Source organism: Sarcophilus harrisii, chromosome 4, assembly GCF_902635505.1.
Source record: "Sarcophilus harrisii chromosome 4, mSarHar1.11, whole genome shotgun sequence".
NCBI classification, from domain to species: Eukaryota; Metazoa; Chordata; class Mammalia; order Dasyuromorphia; family Dasyuridae; genus Sarcophilus; species Sarcophilus harrisii.
In genome coordinates, this window is record NC_045429.1 from 328,602,441 (window position 1) to 328,621,462 (window position 19,022).

Here is a 19,022-nt window from a genome sequence, read left to right on the forward strand (position 1 = left end):
GAGAGAGAGGCAGAAGGAGAGAAAGAAGGAGTGTGTAGAAAAACAGAGAAGTATCTGGGAGAATGGTGGCGGCTGGCCCAGTGGTGGCTGGCCTGGCCACCCCCCTTCCATCCACCCCAGGGGCTGGTGCTGGTGATTATTTGGGTTAATTATGTCCAAGTCATTTCCGATTGGCACAAGCCCACCCACCCACAGAGTCTGCCAGGAAGGCCGACAGCTTCAGGCTGGGGGTCAGGATGCTGGGGCTCCTTCCTGACCCAGCTAGTAACCCTGCAGAGTGAGACTAAGAGGGGCCCTGCAGTTTCAACATTTGTGAAACCAGGAGGACAATTTCCCCTCCCTCTTCTCTTTCCTCTCTCCCCCCTCATTCCTCTCCTTACCAACTTTCTCCTCCCATCCTTCCTCTGTCCCCCTAATTCCTTCCCACCTCCCCTCCCACCATCCCCCCTTCTCCCCCTACATAGCCACATATCCCATTTCTTTAACCCTCCCTCTCCTCTCCACTCCCACCCCCCAGGTCTGGAATGAAATCACAGTTGGGGATGTGAGTTCCGAAAAAGGTCCCGACATAAACACAAATAATCACCCTGATTGGGACTAATTATAAGGACTCGGTTTGGGGGCTGGAGGCTTCAGAGAGCTTGGCTTTCAAACAAAGGGGCCCTGGCGTCCAGCCCCCAGCTAGGGTGCTGGCTCTTCTTCACAGCTGGGACAGGAATGAAGGGGAGTAGGGAGGGAAGAGAATGCTCCCCACCCCCCCAGCCTGTACAGAGGCAAGGGGGGAGGACCGGAGGAGAGACTAAGATGTTTTAAGCACTCTTTAGCTCTGAGGGTTTATGTCCCGGCCCTTAGGATAAATAAATAAACATACACACATCCATATATGTAGGTTCACCTCCCCAAAGCCCATTCCACTTTCTTTTAGCTGCTCTGTTCTTCCAGTCCCCAAATGCTAGGGCCTCCTCAGGTGGTTTCAATGAGCTGCAGGGTCTCGGAAGGAGGAGGAGGAGGAACTGGGCAGGGGTTCCTCTGATCGTGAGGGGGAGAGGGGGAAGGGAAGGGGGCTCAAAAGAAGCCAGCTGTGAAAAGCTCCAGTCCTAATTAGCCAGCTTCAAAGCCCACCGCCCTGATGAAGAGTGTTCCTGAATGTATGCCCTGTGCGCTCAGGCGAGGAGGACATCTCTGTCCAATCAGAGAAGGGAGAGGGACCTATTCCATTTCTCTCTCCCCCCACCTCCTTAAAGCTGGGGCAGGATGAGCAGCAAAACAGAGCAGAGAAATAAGAGCAAAGAAGCCACTTCAGCTCTGTTTTGTTCAAACTAGCTTGGCCTCCACCCTCTAGCTCCCCGCCAAATCCAACCAACCCACCAAGTACTCTCCAGTTTTGAAAGCAAAACCATTTAAAGCAGTTTCTTCACCTTTTTATTGCATCGATATCCTTGGCAGTCTAGAGAAACTTTGGATCCCTTCTCAGAATAATCTTTAAATGCATAAAATAAAGTAATTGTACATAAAACTGCACAAGTATGTGGGATTATATACAGTAAAGAGATAACTATATGTAGTAAAAATTGTAACTTTTTTTCATCCAAATTCACAAATCCTCTAAAATCTGTCTCCTTCCCTTGGAGAACGTGCAGTTTCCCCCATCTCTCTTCAGATATTATCTGGGAAATCTGTGGATTATAGTTCAGAACCCCTTGCATGAGGAACCCAGAAATTCTTCATCCTATCCACTCTTACAAAGCCTATTACCATTCCTAGCTCCTTCTACAATGAAAATTACTAAATTGTCTCACTTTTAGATCTGTATACATTTGTTGCCTTGGTGAAAGGTGCAGATGAAGAGAACAGAAATAACATTTTAAAGTGTGCAATGAGCTTTAAAAAGACCTCATTTGATCTTCACAACAACCCTGGGAGATAGGTGCTATTATGATCACATTTTTACAGATGAGGAGACTATAGCTGAGGGTGGGTTTAAACTCAAGTCTCCTGAGACTATCCACTGCCACACCTAGCTGCCCATCGACAAGAACAGGTTTAAGGGGACCCTGAGGTTCCTCAAACTTCACATAGCTGAATTGACTCTCCTTAGTCCTCTCAGTTGTAGGTTACCTGAGTGACCTGATTCAGAACTCTTTCCTATTAGGAATATCAGGAAGGAGGGTGACCAAAAAATATGGAAATAGGTTTCTTAAAGACATCAGAACCACTCTGTAACCTAAACAAAATGGTTTTTCAGAGCTTGGTACCACTACTTCCACTTTCACGTTTCAAAAAAGATATCCAGTGTAATGCTAGACATGTTCCTTGTGGGGTGAGACATGGGGATAAAGAGTGTTTCCCCTATTTTCCTCCCTGGACATTTCCAGGCCCTCAGTCCAGGTGGAGGAAGTGACCTTCCTCTTGCTGGGATTCTTGGAATAATCCAGGAGCTCAGTGGCTTGGGGCTCTGGCCGAGCACTGCCCCCATCCCTGCTCCCTCCCAGGATTCACACAGAAGAGTTTTGTCTTGAAAAACTGAAATGGCTTTTTCTACCATTGGCTCTTACAGGAGCCTCTTAAAGGGGAATTAAAAAAAAAAACTAATGGAAAAGTTTTTAAGAGCAGTAGGGTGGGCACAGGAGGAGAATAGTAGTTAGTACCTTAGGAAGAGATCAATGAACCGAGGGGAAAATTCAAGAGAAACTCAATAACTCTTGGGAGAAAGGAACAAGTCTTTTTGTTCTTGGTGGGTGGAGGATCAGAAACTCAGCCCTAGTGGATACCCTGGGCTAGTTTAGGAAAATGTTCAGCATGGTCCTGCAGGTGAGGGTATTCCTCTGAAATGCCAGCCCCTCTATCAACCCTTGGGCCTAATTCTCCCAGAGAGGGACTCTAACCAGTCTAGTGATGATGTGGAAACAGATTCCCATCTCTAGAAGATTTGGAATCTCAAAATCTCAATTCCACATTTCATTTGAGTTTTTCTGTTACAGGAAGAAAGAAGTGGGGTAAGAAAGTCTAAGTGAACTTTTTCTTATATCTCACAGTAAACTCAGATCTTTGTCTTTTCATTTTTCTATGCATTTTACTCCGATTATCCATCTGCTTCGTTTCACCATAAAGTGGCCTTCTAACAATTTTTTTAAGTAAAAGGGATAAGGAGACTTCCATACTACTTTACTCAAGATCAGTGTCTTCAACCTATTTCCTTGAGAAAGGGGAATCAAGGGGAGTGGCTTAACCAAAAGGAAAATGATAAAATTAGTTTTCTTTCTCCCCCTTTTAAGCCAACAAACTTTTTTGCTTTGTTAATTTCTCCACATTCTCAGTTCTCCCTGCTTCCTTTTTGGAAGAGGGTGTGTGTGTTGTTTTTTTTTTTTTTCCTGCTTGGCCAGAACCCCAATTCAGCCTTCAAAATTATCTTACTCCATCACTCCTAAAAACAAAGGAGTAGATGAAGGGGAGCGGGATAGAATAATTTCCAAAGGAGGGCATAGGTACCTCCACATAGATATGTATGATACATGTTATACATCTACAGTATAATTTATGCATGTACACACATGTGCATAATGAGCACACATATACACAATACACACTGCATACACATGCACACACCATTTCCCAATACCCTAGTCTAGTTCAATCTAATCATTTCTCAAATCAACAAAAGGATTATATGTACCCTCCTCCTCTGCCCCTTCTTGCCCTTCCCCCCCCCCCCCCAGTAAGCTCGAAGCCACTGGAAAAATCAAACCAGATCCAAAGAGTTTTTCCACCATTTTGAGGGGGTTACACATACAAGCTAACAACTTGTTTAACTCTTTCCTGGTGATTCTGTTTGAGTTCCCAAAAAAACACAAACTTCAGGTCTTTCCAAATTCCTGAATTTGAGGAGGAGTCTTAGGCCTGGACTTCAAGGGTTCTTGATTATTCAGTAAAAGTTCTTTGCAATCTTAGGCCATCCAGATGCTTAGTTCGGAGGAGTGGCGTTTTCCCCTTCAATTTCATTACTTCAAACAATACACTCATTGGACTTTAATTAAGAGCAAACAATTTCTAGTTTCTCTTCTCTTCTACTCTTCCCACATAAAATATTACCCTTATACAAATTCCTGTAAGGATTTTAACCAGCCAAGTGATCTTGGCTCACTATTCTAAAAACAGGATCCTAAAACAGGGCAGGGTGTAGAAAGGCCAAGAAACTATTTTTCTTTCCCCCATCTAAACAGAAAGACCTATAAAGTCTCCAGATTCATTATCTGCCCATCACCCTCTCTCCTATGTTGCTAAAGGTGGGAGAGGGAGGAGGTGTGGTTTGGTTAAACCAATAAAATGTTACAGCCCAGTTAAATACAATTAAAGGGCTAGATCTCCCAAAGATAATTAAATATACTTTATTATTATTATTATTATGGTTTAATTTGCACGACTAACACATCAAGATGGTCAAAAAAGTGAGTTAAGTCCCACACCTGACTTTCCTTACTCCTTTTTAAAAACACCGTTTTGTGACAATTTTCAACGAAAATTCTCTTAAAACTAAGTCCCTGTCTCAAGAAGACAGAAATCAGTGCTATGCAATAAAACTACAAAATATCCTTAATATCACCAAAGGGAAGGGTTAGGGAAAGGTGGAAGAGCTTGGGAGTTTTCTATAAAAGACAAACACAAAGAAGATATTTTATACTCTTCAAGCTGGTGACTTTTTAAGTTTCGAATTTTATTTCAGGAAAAAAAAAGATAAGAAAAATCTGTTATAAACATTCTATGGATTTTGAGAGATAGAATGTCATGTAAACACCTCGGTTTAGCCCCACATCCCACCTTTACATACAGCCAATACCCACCTTTTCTTCTGGTCAAGTTTGAAAAGAAACTTGAAAAGAAAACCAGTCTTTTGTTAGGAAGAACTCTCAAATCCCCACCAGTCCCTCCCCATCTCTTACGTACTTTTATTGCTTTTTTTTTTTTTTTTTTTTTTTTTTTTTAAGCAGGCACACACACATACATGCTCCAAGTGATAGTCTGTACCAGAAGTATAGGTAGTTCTGGTGAGGGGAGATAAATTTGGGGGGGGGGGCTGGCTTAGGGGAAGGCAGAGTTAAAGGACAATTTGCCACCGGTACCCAGGGACCTCAAACCGACTCTCATAGGTCACCGGCAGAAGGGAGAAGCCGGTTGAGTTTCAAGTTGGGGATACCCTTTTGTTTAAGAGACCCACATTTCACAATACAGCTATACCGACAAATCCAAACTTGGGGTGGGGGTGGTGTAGTTCGTCGAAAACAAAGTTAAAAGGGAGAGAGATTCTTGCATTGGCTGGAAAGGAGGCTGGGGAGCTCGGATTAGGCCATTCCATATTCTCAACCCACCGATTCCCCCACCTTATTTTTTTTTCCACGTCTTCATCTCTCTTGGTAGATTTCCAGAAATAGAGAAGGGGGGGGAGGGAGAAGAGAGAGAGAGAGAGAGAGAGAGAGAGAGAGAGAGAGAGAGAGAGAGAGAGAGAGAGAGAGAGAGATTCATCCAAGACTTGTCCGTTAATACAGAATAGCTTCCACAGTTCCGGCGTCAGGGGAAAGGCTCACAAAATTTGGCTTTTAAGAAGTTCAACTGTAAGAAATCCCTCACAGCCAACAAAAACAGCATTCAGTCTTGGTGGCTCCTCCGACAGGCCCAGCCCTGCCAAATCACCAAAAACTTCGTACCTTAGGGGAAAGGGAGGGTATCAAAAAAGGGGTCACCTCACCCCACCCTCCAACTACCCAGCCTGCAGTGTCTCTCGCTGGTCTTTTTTTCTTTTTTTCTTTTTAAATAGAAAATATATAATTAAATTTACAAAGGCTATTTACAGTTTTAATTACAAACCTTGGGGGAAGGGTGCAAAAAAGTTTTTTTGGGGGGGAAATACGATCTAAAAAAAAAACCCAAAAAATGGTTTAGATTTATTTTAAAAAAATAAAATAAGTTTGTGGGCCTTCCCCAACCCCTCCCAACTCGTACCCCTTGGTCAGAAAGTCATTCTTCCTCACACTCTGGATCTGTACTTTCCCCAATTACAGGAGAGCTGGAGAGAGGTGAAGGAAGGGGAGAGGGGCAGGGACAGGGTGGGCGGGAGGTGTGGTGTCCTCAGACGGTAGTCTCCCCGTGTCTGCTGTTAGTGAGCCGGGTGTAAAACTTCCTCCATGAATGGAGAGTCTTGCCAGACCAGATCCAGAACCCCGACGTGATACCCACAATGAGGGTCATGAGGTATTTGATCATGTAGACGGTGAAGTCGGGAGACATGCGCGGCGTGTACTGCAGCGGGCACGGGATGGCGAGACTTTTGCAATGCTGGCTGACCCAAGAGCGTTCCCAATGCTCCCGAAATGCCTGCTCATAGAAGTAACAAGCGATGACGATGGTGGCTGGCACGGTGTAGAGCACGGAGAAGACACCGATACGCACCATGAGCCTCTCCAGCTTCTCGGTCTTGGTACCGTCGTGTTTCATGATAGTGCGGATACGGAAAAGGGACACAAAGCCAGCCAGTAGGAAAGAGGTGCCGATGAACAGGTAAACGAAGAGAGGCGCCAGCACGAAGCCCCGCAGCGGGTCCAGGCTGTTGAGCCCCACGAAGCAGACGCCGCTCAGCAGGTCGCCGTCGATCTGTCCCATGGCCAGGATGGTGATGGTCTTCACGGCAGGCACAGCCCAGGCTGCCAGGTGAAAATACTGAGAGTTAGCCTCGATGGCTTCGTGGCCCCATTTCATGCCGGCGGCTAGGAACCAGGTAAGAGAGAGGATGACCCACCAGATTGAGCTGGCCATACTGAAGAAGTAGAGCATCATAAAGAGAATGGTGCAGCCCTCCTTCTTGGTGCCCTGCACCACCGTGCGGTAGCCGTCGTCCGAGAAGCGCTCGTTGCAAACCACCCGTTCCTGCAGCACGAAGCCCGCGATGTAGGCCACCGACACCATGGTGTAGCAGCCCGAGAGGAAGATGATGGGTCGCTCCGGGTACCGAAAGCGCTGCATGTCCACCAGGTAGGTGGTGACGGTGAAGAAGGTGGAGGCGCAGCAGAGTACGGACCAGGTGAGGATCCACAGGCGGGCAAAACGCGTCTCCTCTTGCGAGAAGAACATGGAACCGTCGGTGCGCGCCGGCTCGCAGGGGGCGGCACAGTCCCTTTCGCCCAAGAACTTGTAGTTGAGGTAGGAGGGCACTTTAAGTACCCGCGGGCAGTGGAACGGGTGCTCCAAGGTGGCGTAGCGTGGGGAGCCTCCCCCGGCGCCGCCGCTGCCGCCGCCGCCGGGGCCTCCCGGGGTGCCCCCTCCTCCCGGCTGCAGTCCCGGAGGGGCGGTGGTGAGCAGCGCCGGCCCCCCGTCCTCTGAATGATTTTGGCCCACGCAGATCTGCTCGGCTCCGTGACGGGGGAAATGCTCGCAACGTAGGCGCTCGGGCCACTGGAAGCCGAACTTATTCATGAGCGCCTCGCAGCCCTGACGGGCGCGCTCGCAAATGGAACGGCACGGCGGGATGGCCTGCTCCAGGACGGTGCACACTGGCGCATACATGGAGCACAGGAAGAAGCGCAGCTCCGGCGAACACTGCACCTTCACCAGGGGGTAGAACTGGTGCACCTCGAGCCCGGCGTCCTCCTGGTTCGTGTGGCCCAGCAGATTGGGCATGATGGTTTGGTTGTAAGCGATGTCCGTGCAGAGCGGGATGGAGATGGGCTGGCAGAAGCCGTGGTCCGGAATAGAGATCCCTTTCTCCCCGTGGAACTGGGCCCGACCGGCGGCGGGGAGCAGCAGCAGAGGCAGCAACAGACGGGGCAGGGCGCTGGGGGGCCGCATGCTGGCCGCCCCCCCCCCCCTCCACTTTCGGTCACAGGTTTTCCCCCCCCTCCCCTCGCCCCAAGATCACTGCAGCTCCAGTCGGCCGCCTCCTCCCCTTCCAAACTTTTCTCCGTAGAAAAAGTTGGGGAGTAGGGGCAGGGGAGGGGGGGACTGTGCCTGCCTGCTTGTTCTTCCCGGCCAGGCTGAGCCGCTGAAGCTGCTTAGCTAGGCTTCCTTTCCTCTCCTTCTCTTCCTCCTCCACTCATCTATCCTCTCCTTTCCACCAGCCCCCTCCCTGCCCAGCGACTCCTTTGTGCCTATTCCAGCCCTCACCTCGGCCTCTCCGTTCCCAATTAGTCGGTTTCAAGGGGGCCCCCCGCTTGCCGCCCCGCCCTCTCCTAGCCCCCCCCAAATGGAAACCTTGAAACCGCCCCTGCGGGCTCTAAGCCCCTTCCCAAAATGTACTCTTGGCCAATCAGATTCAAACCCGGGGACCAGCCCCGAGGGCAGGATTGGTCAACCACAACATAATGAGATCAGAAACCAGATGCCAACAAAACTTTCCTCCCCACCCCCCCTTTTGCTTTTTAAAGAGACAAGCTATTATTATATTTGGAGCTGTTGGCCTGGCCCGGGATCTCCCCGGAGTCTCGGCGGCGAGACCCAAAGACAGACACACGGACAGACAAAAGCTGTAGAGATTCTAGGTCCAGACGGATCCTCTTTTAGGGGAAGATGGGACTCCATCCAACCTATAGTTTCGGGCCCTTTAAATCCGCTTCCCTATTCCCACTTTCATTCTCGCTTCCAGGCCCCCGAGAACCCCTGGTTTTCCAGGAGAACTTTTCGAATCAATTGAAGAAGTTTAAAACTTTTTTTTTTAAGTCTTGTAACTTTTGGTTTAATCTTGAAACTTTTACCTTAAAAAAAAAAAAAGCCGGATTTTTTCCCCTCGCCTTTTTTAAGGAGCAAAACTCTGCGTGAGTTTCATTATCTCACCCTAAATATAGATCTGTAGGCTTTTGTATCCCTTCCTCCCCCTCCAACCGCCCCACACCCTTAAATAACCCTTCGAGAAATGGGAGCCTGTCTCTTTAAGAGGCTCTTAAAGGGGCCAGGACTCAGGGGCATAATTGCCCCGTAGCAAGCACAAAGAAACCCATTATGGTTCCCACTGTACCGAGGCTCCTTAAAGTGAGAAAACTCGGGAACTCTTGGGATGGAAGGTGTAGAGTTCTTTCTTAGGTGGGGGAAGGGGAGAGGGAGATTGGATTGGGGGTGGGGATAACTCCTAGCCTCTCCCTCCTCACTCTCTTCCCAAGTGAATTTTAATTGTGCAAAGCAACGTTTAGTTGCATTTACAAGAAGGTCTTAATCGAAGGTCAATGGGGGGGGTGTTGGGGGAGGGTGTTAAGAAGAGGGTGGAGAGGAATCTGGACACTAGTAGAGGAGGAAAAGAGAATTTAGATATGGGGGAATTTCCTTTCTCCTCTTCCGCCCTCCCCCCACTTTTCTCCCAGTCAACTTTCAGGTACTTTCTCCTGGGAAATGGGGGCTTTGTTTAACCCCAAATCTTTGAGAGCCTGAATGCATTAAAAAGAGCTAGGGAGGAGGGGGAGGAGGTGGGGGACACTGTCTCCTCCTCACTCTCCTGGGGACCTCTCACCTCTGGGCCCTCCAGCTGCGGTTCCCGCTGGCCAAGGAGAAGGGTTTTCTTTGATTTCTACTGCTTGGGTTTTTAATTTGAAGAGCTCTGGGGGAGGGGGAGTGGGGGAGAATGGGACATTTGCATGTAAATCTCCTTTGGGGCCTGGAACTGGATGATGAATCAATTATTTCTATTGTCTCCCCCAAAGGGATGGGGATTTAAAAAAAAAAAAAAAAAGAGAGAGAGAAAGAGAAGAAAGAAAATTGAGTTTAGAAAGCCCCTTTGCTCCTCTGTTTGGGCGAAAGTAGGCCCTCTCTGCCTAGTGTCTTGTGTCCTACTCCGAGAGAAGAAAGTCTTTTAAGACTATAAACTCAGTTTTATATATAGGGAAGGCAAATTCAGCAAGGATTAAGCTGATAAATACTTTTAAAATTCCTCAGAATTTGTTTTCCGTACCTAAAAGGGTCATTTTGTAACCTGAAAGTATGTTCAGGCTCCTTGCCACGGCGAAGACTACCCTGAATATCAGGGCGGATTCATGTCTTTCCTTCAATCCAAGATTGGGTTGCCACATCTGTTCTCTCCCTCCTCCCCGCTGTCTCCCCCCACCCCCACTCAGCCTCCCCAGGCTCTTATCTGAACTTCCCTCTGCCTTTTACTCTTAACCCTCTCCCAAACTCCTTCTCCTTCTAAGAAACCATCCATTTTTCTTTTATCTCATCTTCTCTGTAGCTTGAAGTCCTTTGGCCCCCTGCCCTTTATCTTCATCCTCCTCTTTCCTCTATCCTAACCCCTATCCTCCTTTTTCTCACCTTGATCACCCCTCCTCGCCCAAATGTTTCTGTGTCTTTAATACTTAACAGATTTTTTTTTTTTTTTTTGTCTTTTTAGCATACCAATATTTTCTTTTCTAGAATCACTTCTGGGAGCAGAATCAGATTTCTCCTCGAAGACTACTTTCCAGTTCGAAACAGCCTTTCCAGATTCCTCCTGGAGATCTATTTCCCAGTTCAGATACAACGGAGAAGGAAGCCAAGAATGGATTTTCTTCCCATTTTTATAACATTTAGAACTGAGTGATCTTGAAAAGCAACTAATGGCCAAACACTGAGGCTGTTTCTCTCTTTTTTTTTTTTTTTTTTTATTTAATAGCCTTTTATTTACAGGATTTATACATGGGTAACTTTACAGCATTAACAATTGCCAAACCTCTTGTTCCAATTTTTCACCTCTTACCCCACCCCCTCCCTAGATGGCAGGATGACCAGTAGATGTTAAATATATTAAAATATAACTTAGATACACAATAAGTATACATATAAACATTATTTTGCTGTCAAAGAATCAGACTCTGAATTATTGTACAATTAGCTTGTGGGAAATCAAAAATGCATGTGTGCATAAATATGGATTGGGAATTTAATGTAATGGTTTTAGTCATCTCCCAAGTTATTTTCTGGGCATAGCTAGTTCAGTTCATTACTGCTCCATTAGAAATGATTTGGTTGATCTCGTTGCTGAGGATGGCCTGATCCATCAGAACTGGTCATCATCTAGTATTGTTGTAAGTATATAATGATCTCCTGGTCCTGCTCATTTAAGCTCCAGCATCAGTCGTGTAAGTCTCTCAGGCCTTTCTGGAAATCATCCTGTTGGTCATTTCTTACAGAACAGTAATATTCCATAATTTTCATATACCACAGTTTATTCAGCCATTCTCCAACTGATGGACATCCATTCAGTTTCCAGTTTCTAGCCACTACAAAAAGGGCTGAGGCTGTTTCTCAATACCTTTCTCTGATGTGCTCTGTTCTGTTAACTCCAGGATTCTCTAGTCGGTTTTTTCACTATGCTCTGCTGGTTCTTTTCCTATCTGGCTATCCAGTGTCCTTCCGTGAATCATTCCAGATCCCCACCCACTCACCCACTCAAATGTGGGCAAACCGCATAGGCAAATGACCCCTCATTCTATATTTCTAGTCCTATTCTTTCTTATAAGTTTCTCCCAGTTCTGAATCAAAAGTTGCTTCTTGTATTTTTCCAATCTCATATCCCATAAGTAACTTGAATTCAACATATTAAAAATGAAATTATTTACTATCTTACCCCCACCCAAAACCCACCCTTCTTCCTAATTTCTCCATTTCTATTGAGGACACCACTTTTTTTTTTCCATTTTCAAAACATGCATGAATAGATTTTTCAACATTGACCCTTTGCAAAATCTTCCCCCTAACCCTTTCCCTAGATGGCAAATAATTCAATATACTTTAAAAAAAAAAAAAAGGTGTAATTCTTCTATACATCTTTCTACAATTATCATGCTGCACAAGAAAAATCAGATCAAAAAGGAAAAAAATGGGAAAAAACAAAATGCAAGGAAACAACAACAAAAAGAGTGAAAACGCTATGTTGTGATCCACACTCAGTAGAGGGCACCATTTTTAAAAATTTCATTTATTTATTTATTTATTTTGGCAAGGCACTTGGGGTTAAGTGACTTGCTCACCGCCACACAGCTAGGAAGTATTAAGTGTCTGGGGCAGAATTTGAATTCAGATCTTCCTGACTTCAGGACTGATGCTCTATCCACTGCACTATCCAGCTGCCCCAAGAACACCATACTTGATTCTTCCATTCATCCAGGGTCATAGTCGTGGCATCATTCTTTACTTCTCACCCTCTTATTCCACCATATCCAGTTAACTGTCAAGCTTTATTTTATTAATTCCACCTCTACAACATCTCTTGGGTCCATTCCCTTCTCCTAATTCACATATTTGTTTTTGTTCAGTCATGTGCAGTTCTTCAGAGCCCCCATTTGGGATTTTCTTGGCAAAAATACTAGAGTGGTTTGCTATTTCTATGAGAAATTCAAGTAAATGGGGTTAAATGGCTTGCCCATGGTCACACTTTCTAGTAAGCATCTCAGGTAAAATTTGAATTCAGATTTTCTTTATTCCAAGCTCCATGCTCTATCGCCCCATGCCTCTACCCCAGACTCATTTGGTTAGGATCCTAGATAAGGCCTTCACACCACTTACCCGGTCTATTGCTACAGCTTTCTAACTGGTCTCTCTGCTTCAGGTCTTTCCCCTTTCCAATCCATTATCCATACTGATAAAGTGATGTTTCTAAAGCATAGATTTGACTATTGCCTCCAGGATAAAAGACAAAGTCCTCTGACTTGCAAAGTTTTTGTATCTGGCTCCATCTTTCCTTTCTCAATTCAATTTAACCAGCATTCAAAGAAAATCCAAAGGGCCAGCTAATGTGATAAGCCCTGGGTAATATAGGAAATAAACAGCAGAACTGGTATTTGGACCCAGGTCTTTTAACTTTAAATCTAGCCTTCTTTCCATACTGGTTAGGGACATCAATAATCATAAATGAAATGTATACAACACCCTGTGGTTTCCTAATCACTTTCCTTAATCCTATGAAGCACTTTCCAGTAGTATACATTCATTCAACTTTATAGGTGCATTTTTACAAATGATTTCCTCTCCCATTACATAGTGAGCCCTTGCAGAATAGGCAGTGTCAAAATTTTGTCTTTTTCTTTGGATCCATCTCTAATGCATAGTAGAGTACCTAACACACACTAGCTTCTTAATAAATGTTTATTTATCAATTAATTGGTGATATTTCCAACCCCAGCCTCATTTCTGAGCTCCAGTCCTACAGTATCCGAGTTCTTGGCCAAGGCAGCACCAACTATCCAGCCTCCCATGTTGTCTTTCTTGAAGTTCTTGTGGACTCTGTACTCTCTCACTCCATTTATCTCCAATCAATTGCCAAATCCTCTCATTTCTACTTCTACAATATCGCTCTAATCTTCCTGAAACTCACCGACCCCCAAACCACTGTCAAGGAAATTAAACCCAGATCAGCCCCAACCCTAGTCTTTTATGACAAAGCCAAAGCCCACATTCTGAATTCATACAGCATCAAAACCTTCTTCCTTGGAGAGATTCAACCTGCCAATTACCTCTCTGCTGGTGTGATAGCTTCTACCTCAGCAAATACAGTTACTGAAGATTCAGAAAAAAAAAAAAAAAAGTTTAAAGTCACCAAATTCCTTGACATTTCCAAATGGCTCAACATCAGAAATGAATATGACTTTCTCCATAAAAATGACATTCAAGAAGACATACCTATATTCTAGGGACTATTGAGCCTTTTCATTTAACTCCCTTAACTAAGGGAGCATCTTATATCTGTGCTCACTCTTCCTCCCTTACAACTTGAGCTCTTTGAGATCTTGATTTTCTATTGGTATTCACATAATTTAGCATAAAGCTTTGCTCAAAGTAAGCACTTGATAAATTTTTAAATATTCATTTATATATGCATAATACAAATAATATGTGAAAAGGAACTAAGTACAAATAACATGCTATGTAAGCTTCAAAATGAGGAATCAGAGGCTTCATAAAAAAAGGTGGCATCTGAGCTGAATCTTAAAAATAGATTGGATTTCAATAGTATTAAGGTTCGAATAGGGATAGTACATTTCAAATAGAGGAGAAGACGGGAGCAAGGTTAGAACAAGACTAGAAACTATACAAGGGAACTGAAAGTATTACTTGTAAAGGCAAATAATGTGAGATAAGCTATCAAAGTAGGGTATTATCAGATGGGGAAAAAGGAAACCTCAAATGTTAGAAAGTTACTTATTTCCTTCTATTTGTACCATTTTATTTTATTTTTTTTTACTACATGAAAAGTATTTTTGCATATTATATCTCATTTGATCTTACAGTGCTACTCAGGTAAGTAGGACACAGGTATCCTTTTTTTTAAACTTTAGAAAAGATTATTTTAAAAATTCTGAACTTAAATATCAAAAAAGAGTATTCTCAAACATAAAGAGCATAAAAAGAATATTCTATATAAAAGGAAATCTTTATGTTACATCCCTTACTTTTTAAAAAAGAATATATTACATTTTCGGCATTATTTTCAGAACTGTCCATTTTTTTGGTGCTTTCTTGTGTTCTCTTCTGTGTGCTTTTAAAATGTGTCAATGGCCTTTTTTTTTTTTCTTTTTTTTTTTTTTCCATCACGAATGCTAGCATCTCTCCCTCTTCTCTCCTCCCCTCTTTAACCAGAAGAAAGAAAGGGGAAACTTGTGACGAATATATATACATAGTCAAGCAAAACAAATCCATTCAGTGGATGAGTCCAAAAATAAATGTGCATTTTTGTCTCTATCAGAAGGGAGGTAAGACGGTTTATCTACAGATCCTTAAGAGACAGGCTTGGTCATAACCAGAGTCTGGTTTTTTTTTTTTTAATAGCATTTTATTTTTCCAAATACATGTAGAGATAATTTTCACCATTCATTGTTGTAAAACTCTTGTGTTCCAAATTTTTCCCCTTCCTTCCTTATCTCCCCCTCCCCAAGACAGCAGGCAATCTAATACAGGTTGAATATGTGCAGTTCTTGTAACAATATTTCCATTTTTGCCATGTTGTGCAAGAAAAATCAGATCAAAGGGGAAAAACAAGAAAGAAAAGGAAAGCAAGTAAACAAGTAACAACAACAACGAAAAGATTTAATCCACTTTCCATTTCCATATTTCTCTTTCTGGATTTGAATGGCATTTTCCATCCCAAATCTATTGGAATTGCCTTGAATCACTGAATTGTTGAAAAGTCAAGTTCATCACATAATCATGTTGATACTATGTACAATGTTCTCTTGGTTCTGCTCATTTCATTCAGCATCAGTTCATGTAAATCTTTCTAGGCTTTTTTGAAATCAGCCTGTTCACATGATCAAAGTTTTAAAATCTTTTAAAATTGTTTTCCATTGCAATGTTGTATAAATTGTTTGTGCTCATTTTGATCTATCCTTATTCATAGAACTCAGAATTCTATCCTTAGTTTTAAAAGGGATAAATCCGGAAGTAAAGAGACTTGATCAGGTTCAAATAGGGGCAAAGCCAGTGAACCCATGGGCTCTGAATTCTGTTCCATCATCTAACTGCAAAACCTTCCTCCTATACACCAAACACTTCCCTAGGGAGAGGGGTGTGTTGGGAGAGAAGCAGGAAAAGAGGGAGAGTGAAGGCAGCTTGTTACCTGTAGGAAATAGATCTTCATGTTTGAGGTGATCAATACAGATATTGTCTTTTCACCCTTCCAATTCCCACCCACCCCCAACTTCTTCCCAAATTTTTCCCTGCCCCCTCCTTCCTGGCCATATCTGGTTGCCTTGAGATCATAGAATCACAGAATATTAGCATAGGAAGGGAATTGTGGAAAAGAAGATGGTTTGGAATTAGAAAACCCAGATTGAAATTTCTTGTTCTTATACGCTCTCTGGTGTGATCTTAGACTGGTTATATAACTTGTCTGGTTACTTAATCTCTTCACCTAGCAATGAAGGCATCATATATAATTATCACCATCACCATCATCACTATCATCATCATCATCATCATTGCATTTACATAGTACTTATAAGGTCTGCAAAAAATACGTTGAAAAATTTATCTTTTTTTATCTCCACAATAACTTTGGGAGGTAAGTACTATTATTATCTTCATGTTATGAATGAGAAACACAGAGGTTAAAACATGATTATCCAGGGTCATTGAGTCACTAATTATATGAGGCAGGATACGAACTCAGGTTTTTATGAAATTCAAATTAGATAATGTTGATTTAAAAAGCACTTTACAAACCTTTAGAAATGAAGTAAACACTCACTATTATTACTGTTAGTCTTCCTCTGATACATTTCCCTCATTTTAGAAACAATGAAGCTGGGAAGTTATCGCTTTACCGTAGCCTCTAGAATTTTGGGAGATATGCTGTATTCATTCCTTAACCCCAGAAGATATCTAGCATCCTTCTAAAACTTCCCCATAGAGACTTTTTAGAGGAATAACTAGGCGTTGAATACATCAAAGAAGACACCCATCTAGAGCTCAAAGAGACTTCAGAGGTATTTACAAATGGGGAAACTGAGGTCTTCAGAAATGAAAAGGATTGCCCACAGTAAGAGTGATAGTCAGTATAAGAGAGAAAATTTGAATCCAACTTCCTCAAATCCAAATCCAATGCTCTTTCTCCTATATGGGGCTGGGGAATATTCCCATCCTACTGCTCCTTCTCATTTGCAATGAAGCCAGAATACACTGCTTTCCCTGTCCCTCCGTGCCCCAGTACAAATCCTTCTTAGACCACATGTAGATTCTTCCATTTTGGAGTTTCTCTTTAGAGTTGTAAGAGACCATACTGCCAGATGAGACCATTCCCGGGTCAAAACTAAATTGCAACCCTACATGCCACCAATTACTCAACTTTTACTAAGGAAAGAAGGGAAAGGGAAGCTGATCTCAAATGTTTTTCCTTTTCTTTATTCCTCCAGCTCCCTTCCCGAGTGCCTGTGTACTGTAAAATGGGACATAAAAGGATTAAGCGGATAGAACAGATGATCTATTAATTAGGATTCTTAATTAGTTCAGGCTCAGACAAGAGAAGATGCATGGGAAATGTCCAGTCAGGAGATTCTAAGAAGAGGAAGATTATTGGTTTTCTGAAGTCATTGCTCTGATGGCTCAGATTTTGGGTATAGAACATTTTTTGTTGTTGTTGTTTTTTAATGATTTGGGTGTGTGTGGGGGAAATAGAAGAGAAGGGGAGGGGGAGGTGCTAGCACTTAAATGCTCTTCCTATTAGTCTGGTTCTAATCTCTATGTGAATAAAATGATCTGGATAAAGAACTCGGGTTTGACCAACCCCTGGATTTCTTTCCCCCAGAATCTGCTTCGCCTAGACAAGAGTGAAGGAAATAAGAAAGCCAGGGGAAAGGGGGATGGGAATAGGGAGGACTACAAGAATCCAAGGCAAAGCTTTGCTTTGGGGGTTCCCCTCCATGAATTCTAGTAGAGTATAGATGGAGAATGTTTTTTTTTTCTTTCCTCTTTAGCCATTCTCCTTTTCTCTTCCAGTTCTAGACCTAGAATCTCATAATCCCTCTCTCCCCTTCTCCCTTCTCTTTGCCCTCTCCTCTGCCAGAACTTCTCCCCCTTCTTTCCAAGCTGGGCCCTCTTTCCCCCCTCCTCTTCTTTCTTTCCTGTAACCTAAGCTGTTGTTGGGAGTTGGAGGAGCTGGGCTGGTTTAAAAGGAGGCCCCACTGCTTTTCAGGGAAGAATTGAAACCTTGGAACTCAGGGAGGAGGTGGGGGGAGAAAGGAGGGGGATGACTTCAGAAATCACAGGGAACTTGATCTGGGAGACCAGCTCTGATTTACTACCCGAGGACCAGCCTCTCCCCCAACCCCCATCCCTTTTTCTTCTCCTTCTCCCAGTACTTCATCTTTATAGTAAAGGGGGGAGGAGAGGTATTGATTTCCCCCACCCCACCCCCACCTGAAGCCCTCTAACTATCTAGCTGTCCAGAAAGGCTAATTAGGAGATAATTCTGAGGTGAAGTTGGGTTGAGGAGGAAAGCTCTGGCTAGTCCAGAGGACTGGTGAGTAGTGGGGGAGCAGTATATAGAAAATGCAAAGTGGGGTGCCCCAAAACACGAGGAAAAAAGATGAGTATTGGAAATGAAGAATGGGGATAATTCAGTCACTTTTAAAGTCCCTAAAGTCCCCCACTCCTTTCCTCAAAAATGAAAAGGTAAGGTAGCATTCATTAACCATTCCTTCCTTCACACCAATGAACAATGAAGGGGAAGGTGGAGTATGAGTCAAAAGGAGAAATAGAGGAGGAAAAAAATCCATTTCAAAGAGAATCAAATTATTTCCACCTAAAATTGGAATAACTGATATCAGTGCCATTAGTGAGTACTTTTGGCATTTTGGGGTTTTGTGACAATCTTAGATATCATATTTGCTATTTTCCCTCCTTTTTTCTCTCTCCTTTTTCTCTATACAATCATTCTCCCTATTTCTAAGATTCATTGTCCCCACACTTCTTCTATTTGATATTGTAAGATTCCAGAGGTTGTTGAACCTTGATGCTAATGTCTTAAAAGAGCACAGGTGAAGTTACGGGGGTGAAGAGACCAACAATTGAATGGCTTCTTCCACTATCATTCCTATAAGAGGAGGAGAAAAAAAGTAGAGATGATTCATTTCTTTAATAGCATGGTTCACTGGACAATAATGTGGACTAAAAATCAGAAGACCTGAATTCTAGCTTGAGCTCTACCCCTTTACCAGTTGAATGATCTTGAGCAAGTCACCCAATTTCTTTGAGCCCCTCTGTTTCTGAAGCTGTGAAATAAAATTAAGAAAGAAATACCCAGACCTTGTGCAGAGTAATCTTTTCCCTGATGACTTTGGTGTCAATGTGGGGGTTTGATGCTAATACAGGGAACTTCCAAATGAAAAAACTCGATACCAATGTAGGCAGGACCTTTGTGCAATTTAGTGTTTTTGAGAGAAACCCAGAGAACTGAGATGTCACAAAGTCCAAGGTCACACAGCCAGTATATGTCAGAGGCAGGACCTAACTCAAGGTTTAATGAGTTCTAACAACAGATTTCTAGCTATTACCGCACAGCAGTTATGAATTGCCGTAAAAATATATGA

General features: G+C 43.4%; 1 protein-coding gene across 1 annotated transcript; it reads right to left on the reverse strand.

Moving 5' to 3' along the window:
- Window positions 1-4,690: 4,690 nt before the first annotated feature.
- FZD2 (frizzled class receptor 2) lies at window positions 4,691-8,161 on the reverse strand. Its single transcript, XM_003768404.4, has one exon. It carries the CDS (start codon window positions 7,831-7,833, stop codon window positions 6,121-6,123), a length of 1,713 nt encoding a protein of 570 aa, XP_003768452.4. The 5' UTR covers window positions 7,834-8,161; the 3' UTR covers window positions 4,691-6,120.
- Window positions 8,162-19,022: the final 10,861 nt, after the last annotated feature.